This window comes from Hordeum vulgare, chromosome 1H (assembly GCF_904849725.1).
Source record: "Hordeum vulgare subsp. vulgare chromosome 1H, MorexV3_pseudomolecules_assembly, whole genome shotgun sequence".
Classification (NCBI taxonomy): Eukaryota; Viridiplantae; Streptophyta; class Magnoliopsida; order Poales; family Poaceae; genus Hordeum; species Hordeum vulgare.
Window position 1 is genome coordinate 213,142,638 of NC_058518.1, and position 16,484 is coordinate 213,159,121.

At 52.6% G+C, this 16,484-nt stretch overlaps 1 protein-coding gene across 3 annotated transcripts in view; it reads left to right on the forward strand.

Moving 5' to 3' along the window:
• LOC123428892 (ribosomal RNA small subunit methyltransferase I) overlaps positions 1-16,169 on the forward strand; it is a 39,006-nt gene extending 22,837 nt beyond the window's left edge. For 2 of the 3 annotated variants that reach the window (XM_045113001.1, XM_045113011.1), the window contains 2 exons: positions 15,541-15,714; positions 15,873-16,169. In XM_045113001.1, the coding sequence (XP_044968936.1) occupies positions 15,541-15,714; positions 15,873-15,953 (255 nt within the window). In that variant the 3' untranslated portion in view covers positions 15,954-16,169. Of the gene's footprint in view, positions 1-4,999; positions 6,269-15,540; positions 15,715-15,872 lie in introns of those variants that run through there. The other variant, XM_045113006.1, reaches the window with a different exon arrangement.
• Positions 16,170-16,484: the final 315 nt, after the last annotated feature.

Genomic DNA, 16,484 nt, shown 5'->3' on the forward strand with positions numbered 1-16,484 from the left:
GGGGAGCCGGCGGCGTGTGCCGGCGCCCAGGGCGGCGAGCGGTATTGTGACGGTGTCACGGGGAGGAGCACCCGTAGTCATGCCTCGAGGATGTAGCCATATCGGTGAACCTCGTTAACAAATCTCGGTGTCGTGCTCGTGTGATTGCTTGGTCCTCGGATGATCGACGGAGTGCCTCGGATTTATTCTAACAAGTGGTATCATGAGCTAGGTTGTTAAAAGGTTAAGATGTTGATCTAGAGGAGCTGCCGGTGATGATGGATTGTAAAGGATCGATGTCAGGCAGCGAGAAGCGATGGAAGTTGGCGGCAGATCGTGCGTGTAAGGATTGATCGGATTAGATTGATCCCGACGAGTTGCGTACGAGAGCAGGAGTCCTTGTCGTCTTGGAGTCGGCGAGATGCGTACTTGCGTACAAGGGCGTCGCTAGATTGGAAGCGGAGTGCAGGAGAGGTTGCTCAGCCACGGGCCAGTCGAGGCATGCGGGGCACCGCAGGGACGTCCTAGACGCGAGGTCTTGCAGGGCGAAGCACTGGAAGCTGCTGCGTGCGTTGCTGTCCAAAGATGGCAAAGGACACGAGATTTTGTTAAAAGAAAAAAAAGGACCGAGTCATGGTGTGGCACAAAGAGGCAAGTGACAGATCAAAGAATGAAAATAATCCATCGTGTTGGCATCCATGGGAATTAGCAGGAGGTGTTGACAAGACAATTGCTAGTGTCGGGAATTGTGCAAGTCATGCATGACGTGAAGACCAGATTTTGGTTGGATATGCTATTAGTGCATAGGGTTGTACCTCCTCAGGTTTTGCTTGTGTGCTTGGTGCATCACGTTGAAAGCTTGGTTAGTTTTTCGCAGGGTCAGCCGTACGAAGAACCATGGTGTCTACGGACACTAGGTTTGAGGTGGAGAAGTTTGTCTGGACTGAAAACCTTGGGTTATGGCAGACAAAGAGTGAAAAAAATTATTGGCACAACAGGGATGCTTGAAGGCGTTGCGGGAAGTCAAGCCAGCTAAGATGGAGTTATCATGTGATGGATGGGAATTCGTGGAAGATGATTTGCGAGCCTGGAGCGTGTCGTTTAGCTGGACAAGGTCGGCTTGGTTGGACTAGTTAGTCTGACGGATCGACGCGAGTCGGTTGGTATAGAAAACGGTGGTAGGATCGGCGATGACGACGACATATCTTCTGGGCGTGGAAACACGCGGCGCAGGCTCTAGGGCTTGTGTGGCTTCGACAAGACTATGGTGTGGGGTTAATTCAAGACGGTGCACATGTGAGCTTGAAGTCGACGGGGCACAAGGGGTGGACTGATTATCTACCATGGAGTCATGTTGAAGGTGGAGCTGGAGTCTGAAGGACTTCACTCGGGGAAAAGCGAGTGACACGTGGTTCGGACTGGAGCTCAGTGGTCTGAAGCAAACGTGATACTCGTCATCGGTCGATGATGAACGATGGTACTCTACAGTGGGGGTTGAGTGGTGTGGGTTCGCGACCCTTGAGACTCGACCGAGACAGCGGAGGCTCGACGCGGTAATAGTGGAGAGGCGTGCGGTACGCACGGGGCATGGAGACGGGCCAGGGCTCTGGTGGTCATACATGTGGTGAGACAACTGCAAATTTGACTCGGGATGACTACAAGCAATGGTGAAATTCCTTCAAGTTTCACACGGGCGGTCAAGGAAGAGCGGTGATGTTGAGTTGAGGTAACTCTTATGTGCGACACCCAATATGAGTTGTTCATTTTCACGCAGGTCAGTGATCGGTGTGTGATGGTGTTGGATAATCTGGAAGTTGGGAGCGCAACTAGAGTAATGTGGAGCTCAATTTCGTTCGAGCGTTGACTATGGTCAAGAAAAGAAGGAACTACAAGTTGGAGGTGGAGTCACATGGAGTCTTTGGAGTAGCAGCGGTGCTCATGGGACAAGTTCAAGTCCAATGTACATGGAAGATTGACGCATGGACGAATTCAAGGTGGTGAAGAATATTCGCCAAGGTGGAGTTTGTTAGAGTTGTGTCGAATATTATGTACAAGGTAGGTTACAGTTGGACTTGTAGTTGTATTGTGTTTAGATAGGACATGGAGTCGTGTCCAAGCATGACACTTGTATCCTAGGCCTCTCATATATAGTGGGGCTAGACACACGATGTAACATATGCCAACATAATAGCACAGGCGTGCAGGGGAGCCGGGGGCGTGTGCCGGCGTCCAGGACGGCCAGGGTGCGGTATTGTGACGGTGTCACGGGGAGGAGCGCCCGTAGTCATGCCCCGAGGATGTAGCCATATCGGTGAACCTTGTTAACAAATCTCGATGTCGTGCTCGTGTGATTGCTTGGTCCTCGGATGATCGACGGAGTGCCTCGGATTTATTCTAACAGTATCGTTCTTGTATTTTTCTTCGATCCTCTCTTCTCGCGGACGTGTTCTCCTCGCGTCTTGCTGCTAGCTTTTCTGCTAGCTTATCTTCTTCTCGCAGACGTGATCTTCAGTCGGATTCCGCCGCCGCACTCATCCTCGATCCGCTGCACTGGTCCCGCCGCTTCCGCCGCCGCCAGTCGCCCTCGATTCGGCCGCTGCACCCCGTCGCCACTTCAGGATCCCCGTCCTAATCTGTCGATCTCGCGTGGGATCCAGCGACCGGCTCAGCTTCCAGAACTCGCGGCGGCTCCAGGTCAAGGCGGCTCCAGAACTCGCGATAGCTACAGGTCTGGCGGCTCCTGATCCAGATCGCGGCGGCTCCTGATCCAGATCAAGCAGGTCAAGGCGGCTCCAAAACTCGCGATAGGTACAGGTCTGGCGGCTCCTGATCCAGATCGCGGCGGCTCCTGATCGAGTCACGCGGTGGCTCCTGATCCAGATCGAGGGCTGTTGACGCGAACACGGTTTCAGACGCGGACGCTGTGTGTTGACTGTGATTCCAAAAAAAATGTCTGCTGCATTCGGCTACGTTGCTGTTCCTCGTTGTTCGGTGATCTTTGATGGCACTAACTACATCGAGTTCATTGGCTTCATGGGCATTCACATGCATGGCATCCGTCTATGGGGTTTTCTTTCTGGCGAGGTCTGCTGTCCGCCATGTCCGGTTCCTCCCATGGCTCCTACTCCGCCGACCCCACCGGCTCTTCCTGCGGATGCTCCTCAGGCCACAAAGGATGCGGCTAAGCTTGCTGATGAGGCCGCTGTGAGTGCTTATGATGAGAAGGTCTTGGCTGATGAGGAGGCTCTTCAGGTGTATCACGGTGCTCTGTCCGCTTACACCCAGTGGCTTGATGATGATGCTCGTGCTGCATCTGTTCTCACTGCTAGTGTTCTGCCTCAGTTTGCCTCTGAGTTTTTGGGCCTTCCTACTGCCTTTGAGATGTGGACTCTGCCTTCGTCAGCGCTATGCGCCCTTTGGTGATGCCTTATACCTCTCCGTGGTTCGTCAGGAGCATGCTCTTCAGCAGGGTGACTCTATTGTTGATGACTTCTATGCACAGAGTTCTGCTATCTGGCGCCAGCTCGATTCTCTCCGCACTGTTGGTTGTCGTACTTGCCCCTGTTGCCAGGCTGTCCAGGCCAACTTGGAGTTTCATCGCGTCTACGAGTTCCTGTCTCGGCTCCGTAAGGAGTTTGAGCCCCGGAGTGCTCAGTTGTTTGCTCGTGGCCGTATGTCTCTCATGGAGGCGCTTTCTGAGATTCATGCCGAGGAGACTCGCTTACGTGGTGCTGGTTTGCTGGAGGTTCCGTCGGTGCTCGCTGCTCTGGCTACTTCTACGCCACCTGCTGCACCGACCCCTTCTCACTCGAGTGCTCCGCCGCTCTTGCCCACTCCTTCTGGAGGCTTAGGTCGCCCCCGTCCACATTGTGGCTACTGCAACAATGATGGTCATATTGAGTGCCACTGCTACACGAAGAAGAAACACTTGTGCCAGGCGCAATCATCATCTACAGAGACTTCGTCATCTACCTCGATAGCTTCAGCCATCGCTTTGACTCAGCAGGATATTCTGAGACTTAAGCGTCTGCTCGCTGCTTCAGGTTCTTTCTCGACGGGTACTGCTGGTATTGTGACTCAGGTTTCCCGCACTGAGCAACCACCTTCTACACAGTCAGGACCGTCTCACGCACGCTCTGGTTGGAATTGGCCTTCGTCGCCATGATATTATTTTTTCTCTTCCGCTCCCATCATCCCTAATCTAGTATGTGTTTTCTAGTTTTGTTTGTTTTCCGCTGCGTCCACCAAATCCGTTGATATTTTGTGTTTCCTCATGCCATGCGAGTCCACCATACCTTAGTCCGTCAGCCTTTCTCCGGTCCTGATCCTTTCTATGCAACTTTTGTGGCCTACCTGCCCTTGTTGTTTTCTATATGATTTTCTGGACTTCTTTTGCATTATCGATCTACGTCCATCGTGCCTTATCCGCCGAGCTTCTTCCGCCGACGGTTGTCGTGGACTATGATTTTTTGCGCAATGCTTTCTTCTCTTGATGTGCCATCTTCTTTTGACAACCCACCTTCTCTTGATACTTATGTTGTAGCTTCAAGTGATGCTGTGTCTTCCTCTGATGTGCCATCTCTTCGGTGTCTTCCTCTTGATGTGCAATCTTCTTTTGACAACCCATCTTCTCTTGATACTTATCTTGTATCTTCAAGTGATGCGGTGTCTACCTCTGATGTGTCATCTCCTCGTTCTCTCCTTCGGCGGCTCGATAAGTTTTGAAGACTCTTCATGCTACGACGACACTCTCAAGACGCGGATTTGGATTATCATTGTTTTTTAGTATTACACTTCTTCAAATGCAATGCTATTGCATACGCTTTGCATTTGAGGGGGGGTGTTAGGAACTATTAGTATTAGCCTAGTAGTCCTTATTAGTCTATTAGTATTAGTCTAGGAGTCCTTATTAGTCTATGTTTACTTTCCTTGCACCTCAAGTCATGTGTAATATATATATGCCCCTTGGGCCTTCAATACAGATAAGTTGCTTTCCTAACAGATGGTACATCGAGCGCAGGTCAAGCTTGGTGAAGAACCTAGAACCGTGGAGTTCATCGAGCAACTCGTTAATGACATGAATGGGAAATTTATCTTTGACAGTCTGCTCATTCAGAGCCCGGTAGTCGACACAAAAACGCCAGGAACCATCATGTTTCTTGACCAGAAGCACCGGTGAAGAAAATACAGAGTCACTGCTGCGAATAAGGCCTCGTTGGAGCATATCGGCACACTGTCGCTCGAGCTTGTCCTTCTGCAACTGCGCATACCAGTATGGGCGCACGGCAACAGGTGTGGCGTCGGGAAGCAGGCGAATGCGAGGAAGCACCATAGGAGTGGCGAAGAGGTCGGCGAACTCGTCGAGCATATCGTCCATGAGTCCCGAATGCTGGCTCAAAAGCGTATGCACGGATGAAGACTCACGTGCGTCGAGCCTAGACCATGTGACAAGGGTGCCATGTGTTAGAATATATAATATAGCCATGTACCCTTTCATACTTATCCCATTGTATAAGGGGTTTTCTGCATATATTTCACACCTGTACATGCATATATATCGGCCTATGGCCTCATGGGAATACAAGTTGCATATTCCTAACATGGTATTAGAGCCTAGGTTTTTTTAGCACGCGCAACTCGTGCTTGATCCTCTTCTCGTCACCGCCGCCGCAGTGTTTCCTCTGGTCTGGCTGCGCTTCCTCCTCCTGGTCCAGGATCCCGTCGGGCTGGTTGGTGCTACAGATCGCGTTCCTGACGAAGCCGGTCTCGAGCCGCCGGTCTCCGCAGTCAGGTCTCTCCCGATTGGATCGCCGCGTCCCGCAGTCTTTCGCACCATCCCGTCGCCGGCCTCCCCGATCTGTCAACGCCTCCTGCCTGCCGGATCACGTCGCCAGGCCGCCGTCTCTCCTTGCTGGATCCCATCGTCAGCCGCCGTCTCCTTGCTGGATCCCATCGTCAGCCGCCGTCTCCTTGCTGGATCCCGTCGCCAGCCGCCGTACACGCGATTCCGCTAGCCTCCGTCCTTGCTCGAGCTTGCTGTATCTCCAGATCGGATCGCCCCACGCCGACCCAGTCAACTCGACCCTGCTGCACCTCAGATCGGATCGCCCCGCCTGTCTGTGCGCCCTCCCCGGACTTCCCCTGCAGCCGGCACCCTCGCCGGATCTCGGAAGCGGCTGCTGACCTCCGTTGCTGGTCTGCCCCTGTTGCTGGATACGAGTCCCTCGATCGCTGGTGGATCTCGTGTGGTTCTGGTCGGGAGAGGAAACTGCTGCCTTTTTCCTAAAAAGAAATGTCTACACCAGCGCGCAACGTCGTAGTCCCTTGCTTCCCGGTGACTCCTGACGGTTGTGCTAGTAGCTCTTCTGCTGCTCCTCCTGCGAGCTCCACATATGGTGATTGCCGCTCTACACCGACTCCTCTCCGATTTTCATCAGTGCATGTAGCTCTTCCCCGACACCTCTCGCGACTTTCACCGGTTGTCCTGGTGCCTATGACTCCATGGACCGCGTTTCGTCCACGCGTCTTCCCTTGGCGCTTGGTGCTTGTCTGCACACGACCTCGTCTTCTCCACCAGCAATTGCCAACGATACTGGTCATGCTACACCGCCATCTTTAGCGGCTTCCACAGGTGGTGGTGGTCGTTTCTCTCCTCGTGCCACTACGCCGCCTACTTCAGCTGTGTACTTCATAGAGGGCGAGATTCCGCGACTTCGCGCGCTGCTGATTGCCTCCGACTCTCTATTGTCGGGTGCGTCTACATTGACACCTTCAGTTGCGCCCCTGACTGAGCAGGAGATTGGGCGATTTCGATGCCTGATAGCTCCATCTTCTGGTTCTTCATCGACAAGGTCTGTTGGTTCTGTTACGGACTCTTCTGGCATTGCGAGACCACCTTCTACACAAGCAGGTACATCCCCATGGATTCTTGATACTCGAGCATCTTTTCATATGACTCATGATCCATCAACCCTATCATCTACTCGACCTTGCGATTCTCCTGTTCATGTTCTTACTGCTGATGGTACTTCTCTCTCGGTTACTGGCCGAGGCACTCTTAGCACTGCATCTTTTCATGTTCTTAATGTTGCTCATGTTCCTCGGCTTACCATGCAGCTCATTTCTGGTGGTCAGATTGTTGACTCTGGTTGCAGGGTCATTCTTGACTTTGACTCATGTTCAGTTCTGGACCGTCACATTGGTGCTCTTCTTGGTGCTAGCCCCCGGCGCCGTGACTCTCAGGGTCTCTGGGAGCTTGACCGGCTTCACCTTCCATCCGCTGCCACCGCAGCCAGTCTGTCCACCTCTGCTGCCTTGTCTACCAGCTCTTTTCAGCAGTGCCATCATCGCCTTGGTCACTTATGTGGCTCTTGTCTCTCATCCTTAGTTCGGCGTGGTCTTCTTGGATCCGTCTCTGGTGGTGTGTCTTTAGACTGTCAGGGTTGTCGGCTTGGTAAACAAGTTCAGTTACCTTACCCTCATAGCGAGACTGTGTCTCAGCGTCCTCTTGACCTTGTTCACTCTGATGTCTGGGGTCCAGCTCCCTTCGCTTCGAAGGGATGCCATTGCTACTATATTATCTTTATAGATGATTTCTCTCAACATACATGGATATATTTCATGTCTTCTCGTAGTGAGGTCTTATCTATCTATAAGCGTTTTGCTGCCATGGTTCACACTCAGTTCTCTTCGCCTATTCGAGTATTTCGTGCTGACTCTGCTGGAGAGTATATCTTCAAGATGTTGCATGGATTTCTTGCTGAGCAGGGTACCCTTGCTCAGTTTTCTTGTCCTGGTGTTCATGCTCAGAATGGCGTGGCTGAGCGCAAGCATCATCACCTTCTTGAGATGGCTCCTGTGATGATGATCGCTGCCTCTCTCCCGCCTCACTTTTGGGCTGAGGCTGTCTCCACTTCCACCTATCTCATCAATCTTCACCCGTCCACTGCTTTGCAAGGTGGCGTTCCATTCGAGCGTCTTTTTGATCGTTCTCCCGATTATTCGATGCTTCGTTTGTTTGTGTTTGCTATGTTCTTCTTGCCCCTCGAGAACGCACCAAACTAACCGCTCAGTCTGTTGAGTGTGTCTTCTTAGGCTATAGTGATGAGCATAAGGGCTATCGTTGTTGGGATCCTATCGGTCCTCGGATGCGTATCTCTCGGGATGTGACTTTTGATGAGCCTCGTCCCTTCTACCCGCGCCATCTTCCTCAACCTTTTCAGTGGAGGATATCTCTTTCCTCACTTTTCCTGACACACCTATCACCCCCATCGAGCCTTTGTCTATTCGTTCCGCTATCTCTGCTTCTCCACCTCTTGCCGATTTGCTGCCACCATCTCCCACGGTTTCCTCACCTAGCACGTCATCGGAATCTGCACCTTCATCTCCGGTGACTTCTTCGTCTCCACCCCTCGATTCTACCTTGGCGATTCCTCCTTGCATTGTTCTATCTTTTCCTTAGTGTTACATTCGTCGTTCATGTCCTGTGGATGCCTCTGCGGATGTGTCGTCCTCCTCGTCTCAGCCTACCTATGGCTTGCGTTCTCGTCCTCGTCCGCCTGTTGATCGTCTTGGATTTCCCACCGCTGGTGCTGCTGTTCGTGAGCCGACTTCTTATCGTGAGGCCGTTGTTCACCCTGAATGGAAGTTTGCGATGGCAGAGGAGATTGGTGCTCTTGAACGCACTGGTACATGGGATCTTGTTTCCCTTTCTTCCGGTGTCCGTCCCATCACTTGTAAGTGGGTCTACAAGGTTAAGACTCGCTCCGATGGTTCTCTTGAGCGTTACAAAGCTCGTCTTGTGGCTCGTGGCTTCCAGCAGGAGCATGGTCGTGATTATGACGAGACTTTTGCTCCTGTGGCCCATATGACCACTATTCGTACACTTCTTGCCGTGGCCTCTTCATGCCACTGGTCTGTATCTCAGCTTGATGTTAAGAATGCCTTTCTTAATGGTGAGCTGCGTGAGGAGGTGTACATGCGCCATGTGTCGTCGGCCTTGCGCATAAGGAGCACCGGGGCGGAGAACGGCGATGTCAAAATCCGGATGATGCCCTGTGCGAGCATGACTGCCACTCGAGCCCGTCTTTCTGCAGCTGAGGGTACCGGTACGGGCGCACGACGACCGGCGCCGTGTCCGGCAGCAGGTGGATGCGGTGGTCACAGGGCCGTGCGGGAGGGAGGCCCTGTGGCTCGTCGAAGATGTCGCCGTGCTGCTGCAGGAGGTCGGCCAGGAGGGGATGCGCCTCGTCCAGTGCGGCCGCCATCATCTGGAGCTACGGAGTCGCGGCGCCGGAGCCGCCGATGCCCGTCCACTGAACGCGACGGCCGCCCTCGCGCCAGAAGATGAGGGATAGCACATCGAGGTCCCAAAGGATGGGGCCGAGAGTGGACAGGAAGTCGATGCCGAGGATGAAGCCGTAGCAGCCCAGGTCCATGCCGACGCAGTCGATGGAGAACGGCTTGTCGCCGATGAGGACAGGAACCTGCCGCGCCACGCCCTGGCAAGCAAGGCGGTCCCCGTTGGCGACAGTGACGCTGAACTTCTCCGAGCCCGCCGGTTGGAGTGCGAGGCGGCGCATGGCGTCCCCGGACAGGAAGTTGTGTGTCGAGCCCGTGTCCACGAGCGCGGTGAGACGCTCCCCGTTGATTGTCACCGGAAGCAGCATCGTCTTTGCCGTCTTGATGCCAGCCATGGCATGAAGGGAGACGACGAAGGCGGTCGCATCGACCGGCCCGTAGGTTGTGACGCCGGCCTCGGAGAGTGTGGTGGCGTCGAGCTCCGTGGTGAGGGCCTCCACCTCCGCGTCGTCGACGGTCTCCAAGTAGAACAGGCGGGCGCACGTATGACCCGACGCATACGGCTCGTCGCAGTTGAAGCACAGGCCCTTGCGGCGCCGCTCGAGCTGCTCGGCCGACGTAAGCGCCGGAAGGTGCGTGTCGGCGCGGGAGCAGTCGCAGTAGTGGCCGGCAGGGTGGGGCGTGTCGGGGTGGCGGCCGCCGGGGCGGGTTGGGTCGGGGGACACGTGCCGTGGCCCGGGAACGCCTGCTGCAGGGCGTTGGCGCGCTGCTCGTACGCGCACGCATAGTACATGGCCGTCTGCAGGTCCTGGGGGTCGCACATCTCGACGTCGATGCGGATGTGGTTGGGAAGGCCGCCGACGAAGAGCTCGGCGCGTTGGCGAACCGTGACGTCAGGCGCATGGCAGGCCAACGTCTGGAAGCGGTCAGCGAAGTCCTGCACCGAGGTGGTGAAGGGGAGGCACCGAGCTCGGCCAGGCAGCTCCCACGTATGGGGGGGCCGAACTGAAGGAGACACGGGTCGCGAAAGCGCTCCCACGGAGGCATCCCGCCCTCGTCCTGCTCGAGGGCGTAGTACCACGTCTGTGCGGCGCCATGGAGGTGGTAGGAGGCGATCCATGTGCGGTCGGACGCCATGGTCTGTTGCCCCCTGAAAAACTGATCGCACTGATTGAGCCAGTTCAGGGGGTCGACGGTACCGTCGTAGGTGGAGAACTCCAGCTTGGTGAAGCGGGGCGGCTGCTGCACGTGCGGCAAGGCCGCGTAGGCGCCCTCGTGGCGACCCAGCGCGGCGGAAGGAGGGTGCTGCGGCACCACGGAGCTCCCGGCGTACGGGTCAGTATACCCGCCGAACCCCCCGAAGGTGGTGGCGGGCGGTTGCAACACCGTTGGCTGGAGCGGCGCCGTCGTGTAGGTCGGCGTGTCGAGCCACATCGGCAGCGGGGACGGCTACGGCGGCCACCTGTCCTGGTTGATCGGCAGGCCTGGTGGCGCGACGGTGGCCGGGGGCGATGGCGCGAAGGGCGCCGCCGGCGGGGGCGGTGGTGGCGGGGTCGCGTACGGAGCCTGGAGGAAGGTCCGGAGGTTGGAGACCGCCAGGGTGAGGTCGTGGATCGCCGAGGACATCTCCGCCGGGGAGAGGACGGGGGCAGCTTCAGCCGCCAGGGCCGTAGTACCGGAGGCGGCCGGACCTGAGGTGGCCGGCGGCGGCGACTGGTGCGGCGGCGGCGGCGGCTGCTGCGAGGTGGCGGGGAAGGCGGTGGTGGTGGGAAGGTCCGATAAACTCATCGAACCCAAGCTATCTGATACCAAATTGGTAGAGGCTAGGGTTCTACCAGGTCTCGGGCGTAGGTTGTAGGGGTGGAAGTGCGGCCGGCGCGGCTGGGGACGCAGGCGCCGGCGGTTGGGCGCCGTCGCTGCGCGAGAGAGGGAGAGAGGCGGCTAGGGTTAGGGTTTCGGCTCCTCTGGGAGCCGGGCAATAGAATTGTCTTATTGCTTAATTCCGAAATAACTGTTTACATCTGTTTATATAATCTCAATAACTTGGACTCTAAGATAACTAAGATAACTTGGACTCTAATATAACTTGGACTCTAAGATAGCTAAGATAACTTGGGCTAAGCCCGTAACTAACCCTGCCCATTGGGCCTCCTCCGTTGGTACGTCGTACCGGTCATAACACGTCCTTTCTACCGATCGAGTTCTCTCTCTGGGTCACGATCGATTTTTTTTCGGTCTGCACCTACGAATCTGGCCGCTGCTCACCCCGTCTCCTGCTGCTCTAGGTCGCTACTCAGATCGATTCAACTCGACGCCACATCGTTCCGATCGAGATCGTATTGTGCAGATCAAGTATATCCAGGATCTTCTTGCTCGTGCTGCTCTTACCGACGAGCGCATTGTTGAGACTCCCATGGATCTCAATGTTCACCTCCGTGATGCTGATGGTGACCCCCTGCCTGAGCTGACGCGTTATCGTCATCTTGTTGGCAGTCTTGTCTATCTAGCTGTCACTCGTCCGGATATCTCTTATCCCGTTCATATTCTGAGTCAGTTTGTCTCCGCTCCCACCTCGGTTCACTATAGTCACCTCCTTTGTGTTCTCCGATATCTTCGGGGCACGATCTCTCACCGTCTATTCTTTCCTCGCTCCAGTCTTTACAGCTTCAGGCCTATTCGGATGCTACGTGGGCTAGTGATCCTTCAGATCGCCGTTCACTTTCTGCTTACTGTGTTTTTCTTGGTGGTTCTCTCATTGCCTGGAAGACGAAGAAACAAACAAACCACAGTTTCCCGTTCGAGTGCAGAGGCTGAGTTGCGAGTGATGGCTCTTTTAATGGTAGATGTGACTTGGTTACGGTGGTTACTTCAGATTTTGGTGTTTTTGTCACTACACCTACTTTGCTCTTATCTGACAGTACAACATTGCACGCGATCCTGTGAAGCATGAGCTCACCAAGCATATTGGTGTTGATGCTTTCTATGTGCGCGCTGGTGTGCAAGATCAGGTTATTGCTCTTCAGTATGTGCAGTTATTGCTCTTCAGTATGTGCCTTCCGAGTTACAGTTGGCGGATTTCCTGACGAAGGCCCAGACTAGAGCGCAACATGGCTTCTATCTCTCCAAACTCAGTGTTCATCCACCATGAGTTTGAGGGGGGGTGTGTGTTAGAGTATATATAATATAGCCATGCACCCTTTTATACTTATCCCATTGTATAAGGGGTTTCCTGCATATATTCCACACCAGTACATGTATATATATCAACCTATGGCCTCATGGAATACAAGTTGCATATTCCTAACACCATGGAGGTGAAAGGATATAGAAAGACGATCAAAGTCCTAGAGAATGGGCCCGAGTTTTCGAAGCCAGCTGGCGCACAAAATAATGTCAGAGCCACAGAGCGGAATGGCGAAGCAATCAGTGCGAAATGTCAAGTCTTCAATATGTAGTGGAATGTCACAGCACAGTCCTGAACTCGGGACCTGATCACCGTTGGCCACCATCACACGGAGGCCAGGGCGTGACTCGGCACTAAGGCCGCATGCAGTAGAGCAGTAGAATCAATAAAGTTGTGCGTTGATCCTGTATCCAACAAGGCAGTGAATGGTGTGTCCTCGATACGAACACACAGTTGCATCGTATCCGTTGCTCGAATGCTCCAAAGGCCGGTAGTGACGCAAAGAGACACCTGAGGTGACTCTGATGTATCCTCATTGCAAAGATCATCCGGAGCGAAGTCGTCCAGCTCAATGAAGAAGAGCCTGGCGCACCAGTGGCCTGGGACATAAGGCTCGTCACAGTTGTAACAAAGGCCTTTACGACGCCGTTCAGCCATCTTGGTCGGAGTGAGACGACAAAGCGCCCGGGACGGTGGTGGGGCTGATGGAGCCGGAGTGGCTGATGGCGGAGACGGGGCAGGGGCAATACTAGGCACGGAAGGCCTGGCAGCAGGTGCAGGCGCTGCTGCACGAGTCCAAGGAGGCCGGGACCGTGACGTCGAAGAAGGAGCAAGATGGCGTTGCTCGTATGCTTTGGCGAAGGCGATAGCACAGTGGAGATCCACGGGCTGTTGAAGTTCGACGTCTTGGGGAAGGCCCTCAGGCAATCCTGCGGTGTACAGGAACCGTTGCTGGCCTGGCGACAACGGCTCACTATTACGACAGAGAAGCGCCAAGAACTTGCTGCTGTAGTCGGACTGTCGGACCGAGGTTGTGAATGATAGCCGAGCTAATTCACCAAGAGGATTGGCACGAAGAGATGGCCCAAATTTGACTTGGCAAGCCTCCTTGAACTGCTCCCATGCCGGCATGCCATAACAGTCTCCAACTGCAATTACCAAAATTGAGCGCCGCCCGTGAGGTGGTATGCTGCTGTCCAAACTTTGTCAACCTCGTGCGTGTGCTGACCCCGGAAAAAATGGTCGCACCGGTTGAGTCAACCGAGTGGATCGATGGAGCCATCATATGTGGGAAAATCCAGTTTGTGGAATCGAAGAACACCCAAACCAGAGTTAGAGCCAGAGCCAACAGGAATATGCAGGAGTGGTGGGAGGGAAATTCGAGGAGATCCATTGTTATGGGCTGAGTGGAGGGTGTCTGCCGGCCATGAAAGGGGCTGGTGGTGGTAAGTTGGTGGAGGAGCATGGTGCTGTGGTGGAAGCGGCTGGTGGTACACGGGAATATGGTAGGAGGTGGGTGGTGCGGCTGGGAGGTGGGTTTCAGCAGCCTGGGTGGAGGCGGTGGTTGGCTGGGACATCTGGGAGGGCAGGATTTGGCTCGCGGTGGGTTGGAAGCTGCCAGGGGAGTCGGGGCTGATCGAGCCTGCTGGTGCGCCAGGGAAGATTCCAGCCATTGTCAGGCCCAGCGCTGGGACGGAGAAGGGTGCACCAACATATCCTGTGTGGCCGCCAGAGCTGAGGGAAGCAAGCTGCTTTTTTTTTCTTTTTCAAAACGGAGGCATAAGATTTGCCTCATCCATTAATTAAGAGAAGAATAGAGTTTAGAGTTTTACAGAACACCACTGACCAACGGCATGACAATTACTCCCAAAAGATTACAGACCCAAGTTTTTTTGCGTCGGCGGTAACCCAAAGCTTTGCTTCGTCTTGCATCAGGCGGAAATGGTGGTGTCGCTGACCGGTGTTCGAGGGCCGTGAGGCGCTTGATTACTTCGGCGAGGGCAGTCCTCTCTTCCTGGGGTTGTGTGTGCTCCACATGGCGCTGCACCTGATCCTCGCGCTGGGCTACAAAGGCTTTGAGTTGATCGGCGATTTCTTTGATCTGAGCAACGGCGTCCACGTCGATGATATCGTCCCCAGACATCGTAGATGTATCTGATACCAAATTGAAAGAACACGAATTTCTGATTACTCTAGGCAGCTACGGTAAAAAAAATACTCTGAATTGACCTCTTTATTCATCGGGATTAAGTCCCTTCTTATAGACGATCTAACTTAGCCTCAAGGAAAAACTAAACTGATTACAATCTGGACTCTTTCTCTCTTTATCTAAACAGACTCTGAAAGCTAATTGGATTTTGACTCAAACTGAAAGCCACAGGAAATAGAGTTTCCCTGCTACTCACTCCTCCTATGGTGGTTCCTTTGCTGTATTGTTGTGGGCCCTACGGCTATAAGTCTGGCCCCACATAACATGGATGGTTACAACATCGCATCCACTGTAGACAGCCATTTTTTTGCTTGAAGTGCTTTGGTTTACAAAGCTACACTACTGAATGTGCTGCCTGAAGCCACCTGATCAGCCGCTTCTTGATACTTGATTAATTAAATCAATAAGAACATATCCAGTCTCATTCCATACTTAGTACTCCTCTAATCCATAATGAGTATCACAACTTTGAACTAAGGTTGAACTAACCTTAGTTCAAAACTGCGACACTTATTTTGGATCGGAGAGAGTAGCATTGACTTGTACACTTCTATTGAATTATTATTTTACCATCTGAACTCCGATGTCTGATCCCTTTTGCATGGGCGCCCTCATTTGCTATACATGGTAATACGTGTGCTATCATAAATATTGGTTCTGTGAAGTGTGGTATACCTATATAGAGTGACTTTGCCGTGTGATCCATCTTTTAGTGTTTAAATCACGTGCATATTTTATTTAAATTGGGAAAATAATAAATTTTAAATAATCTCACTTTTCCCAAATACAGGTTGGTGCCATTCCATGTAAATTTACAATTTTGATATTTTTGCTTTGCAGTCCTGAACTTTATATAAATCTTATACAGTTTTGGCGAGGAACTCTAGGAGAAGCAAATGAAGCCTTTGCAACTCGACAGCCAAAGGGAGAAATCACCATCCTCATAGATGGGAACTCAATTTCAATTGTTGAAAAACCATCTGATGATTTTCTTGAGCATGAACTCAGAGAATTGATGGCAAAAGGGCATGCTCTTTCAACGGTACATATTCCACTCAATTTGTTGATACATTTCAAGCTTCTAAGAAAGTTTTGGGATTTGCAGTTTTGCCTGCATATATAATATCTTACAAGATAATGATATAATGATCATGCGATCATCTTATTTCTTTTCTTCTCAACTACTGTTATCAATTATAGGCGGTGAAATTGGTAGCCGAAGCTACATCAGCAAAGAAGAAAGATGTTTATGCACTAGCACTGAGGGTGTTTGGAAAATGAGTAAAATGCAATCCATTCAATCCAATCAAAATGGCCCGATACATCGATTTAGAATCAGCTAGAGATTTATTATTCCCCTCAAAAGAAATAGCTAGAGATGTATTAGAAATTTATAATTTTCTAAGTTCTGTTTGCACTTTTTCTGATTGCTACAGTTTGGTGTCAACTGTATGGTTGATCCCGCACAATGCCATAGATGAAATTGTCTCACCTCTATCAGTAGAGTGCATTGTTGCCTTGCTTTGTGTTTTCTGTGAATGACTTGATATTTGGCAATTAGATAACCACCCAAATTTGTTGTGTCTTTCACATAATTGTGCATAAAAAAATATAAGCACTCTGGAAGAAGTTTTTTAATGAACAATTTCTTTCTTCATTATTTTTCATTTTTGCCTGGAGGCATAATTTGGATGAAACACTTCGTGGTAGGGACATGTGTATATGTGTTTATCGATTTCTTGCGAGTCATTGGTCGTACATTTCTTGGCGGTGAACATGCAACGCTAGAGACCTCTTGCACTAATCTCAAAT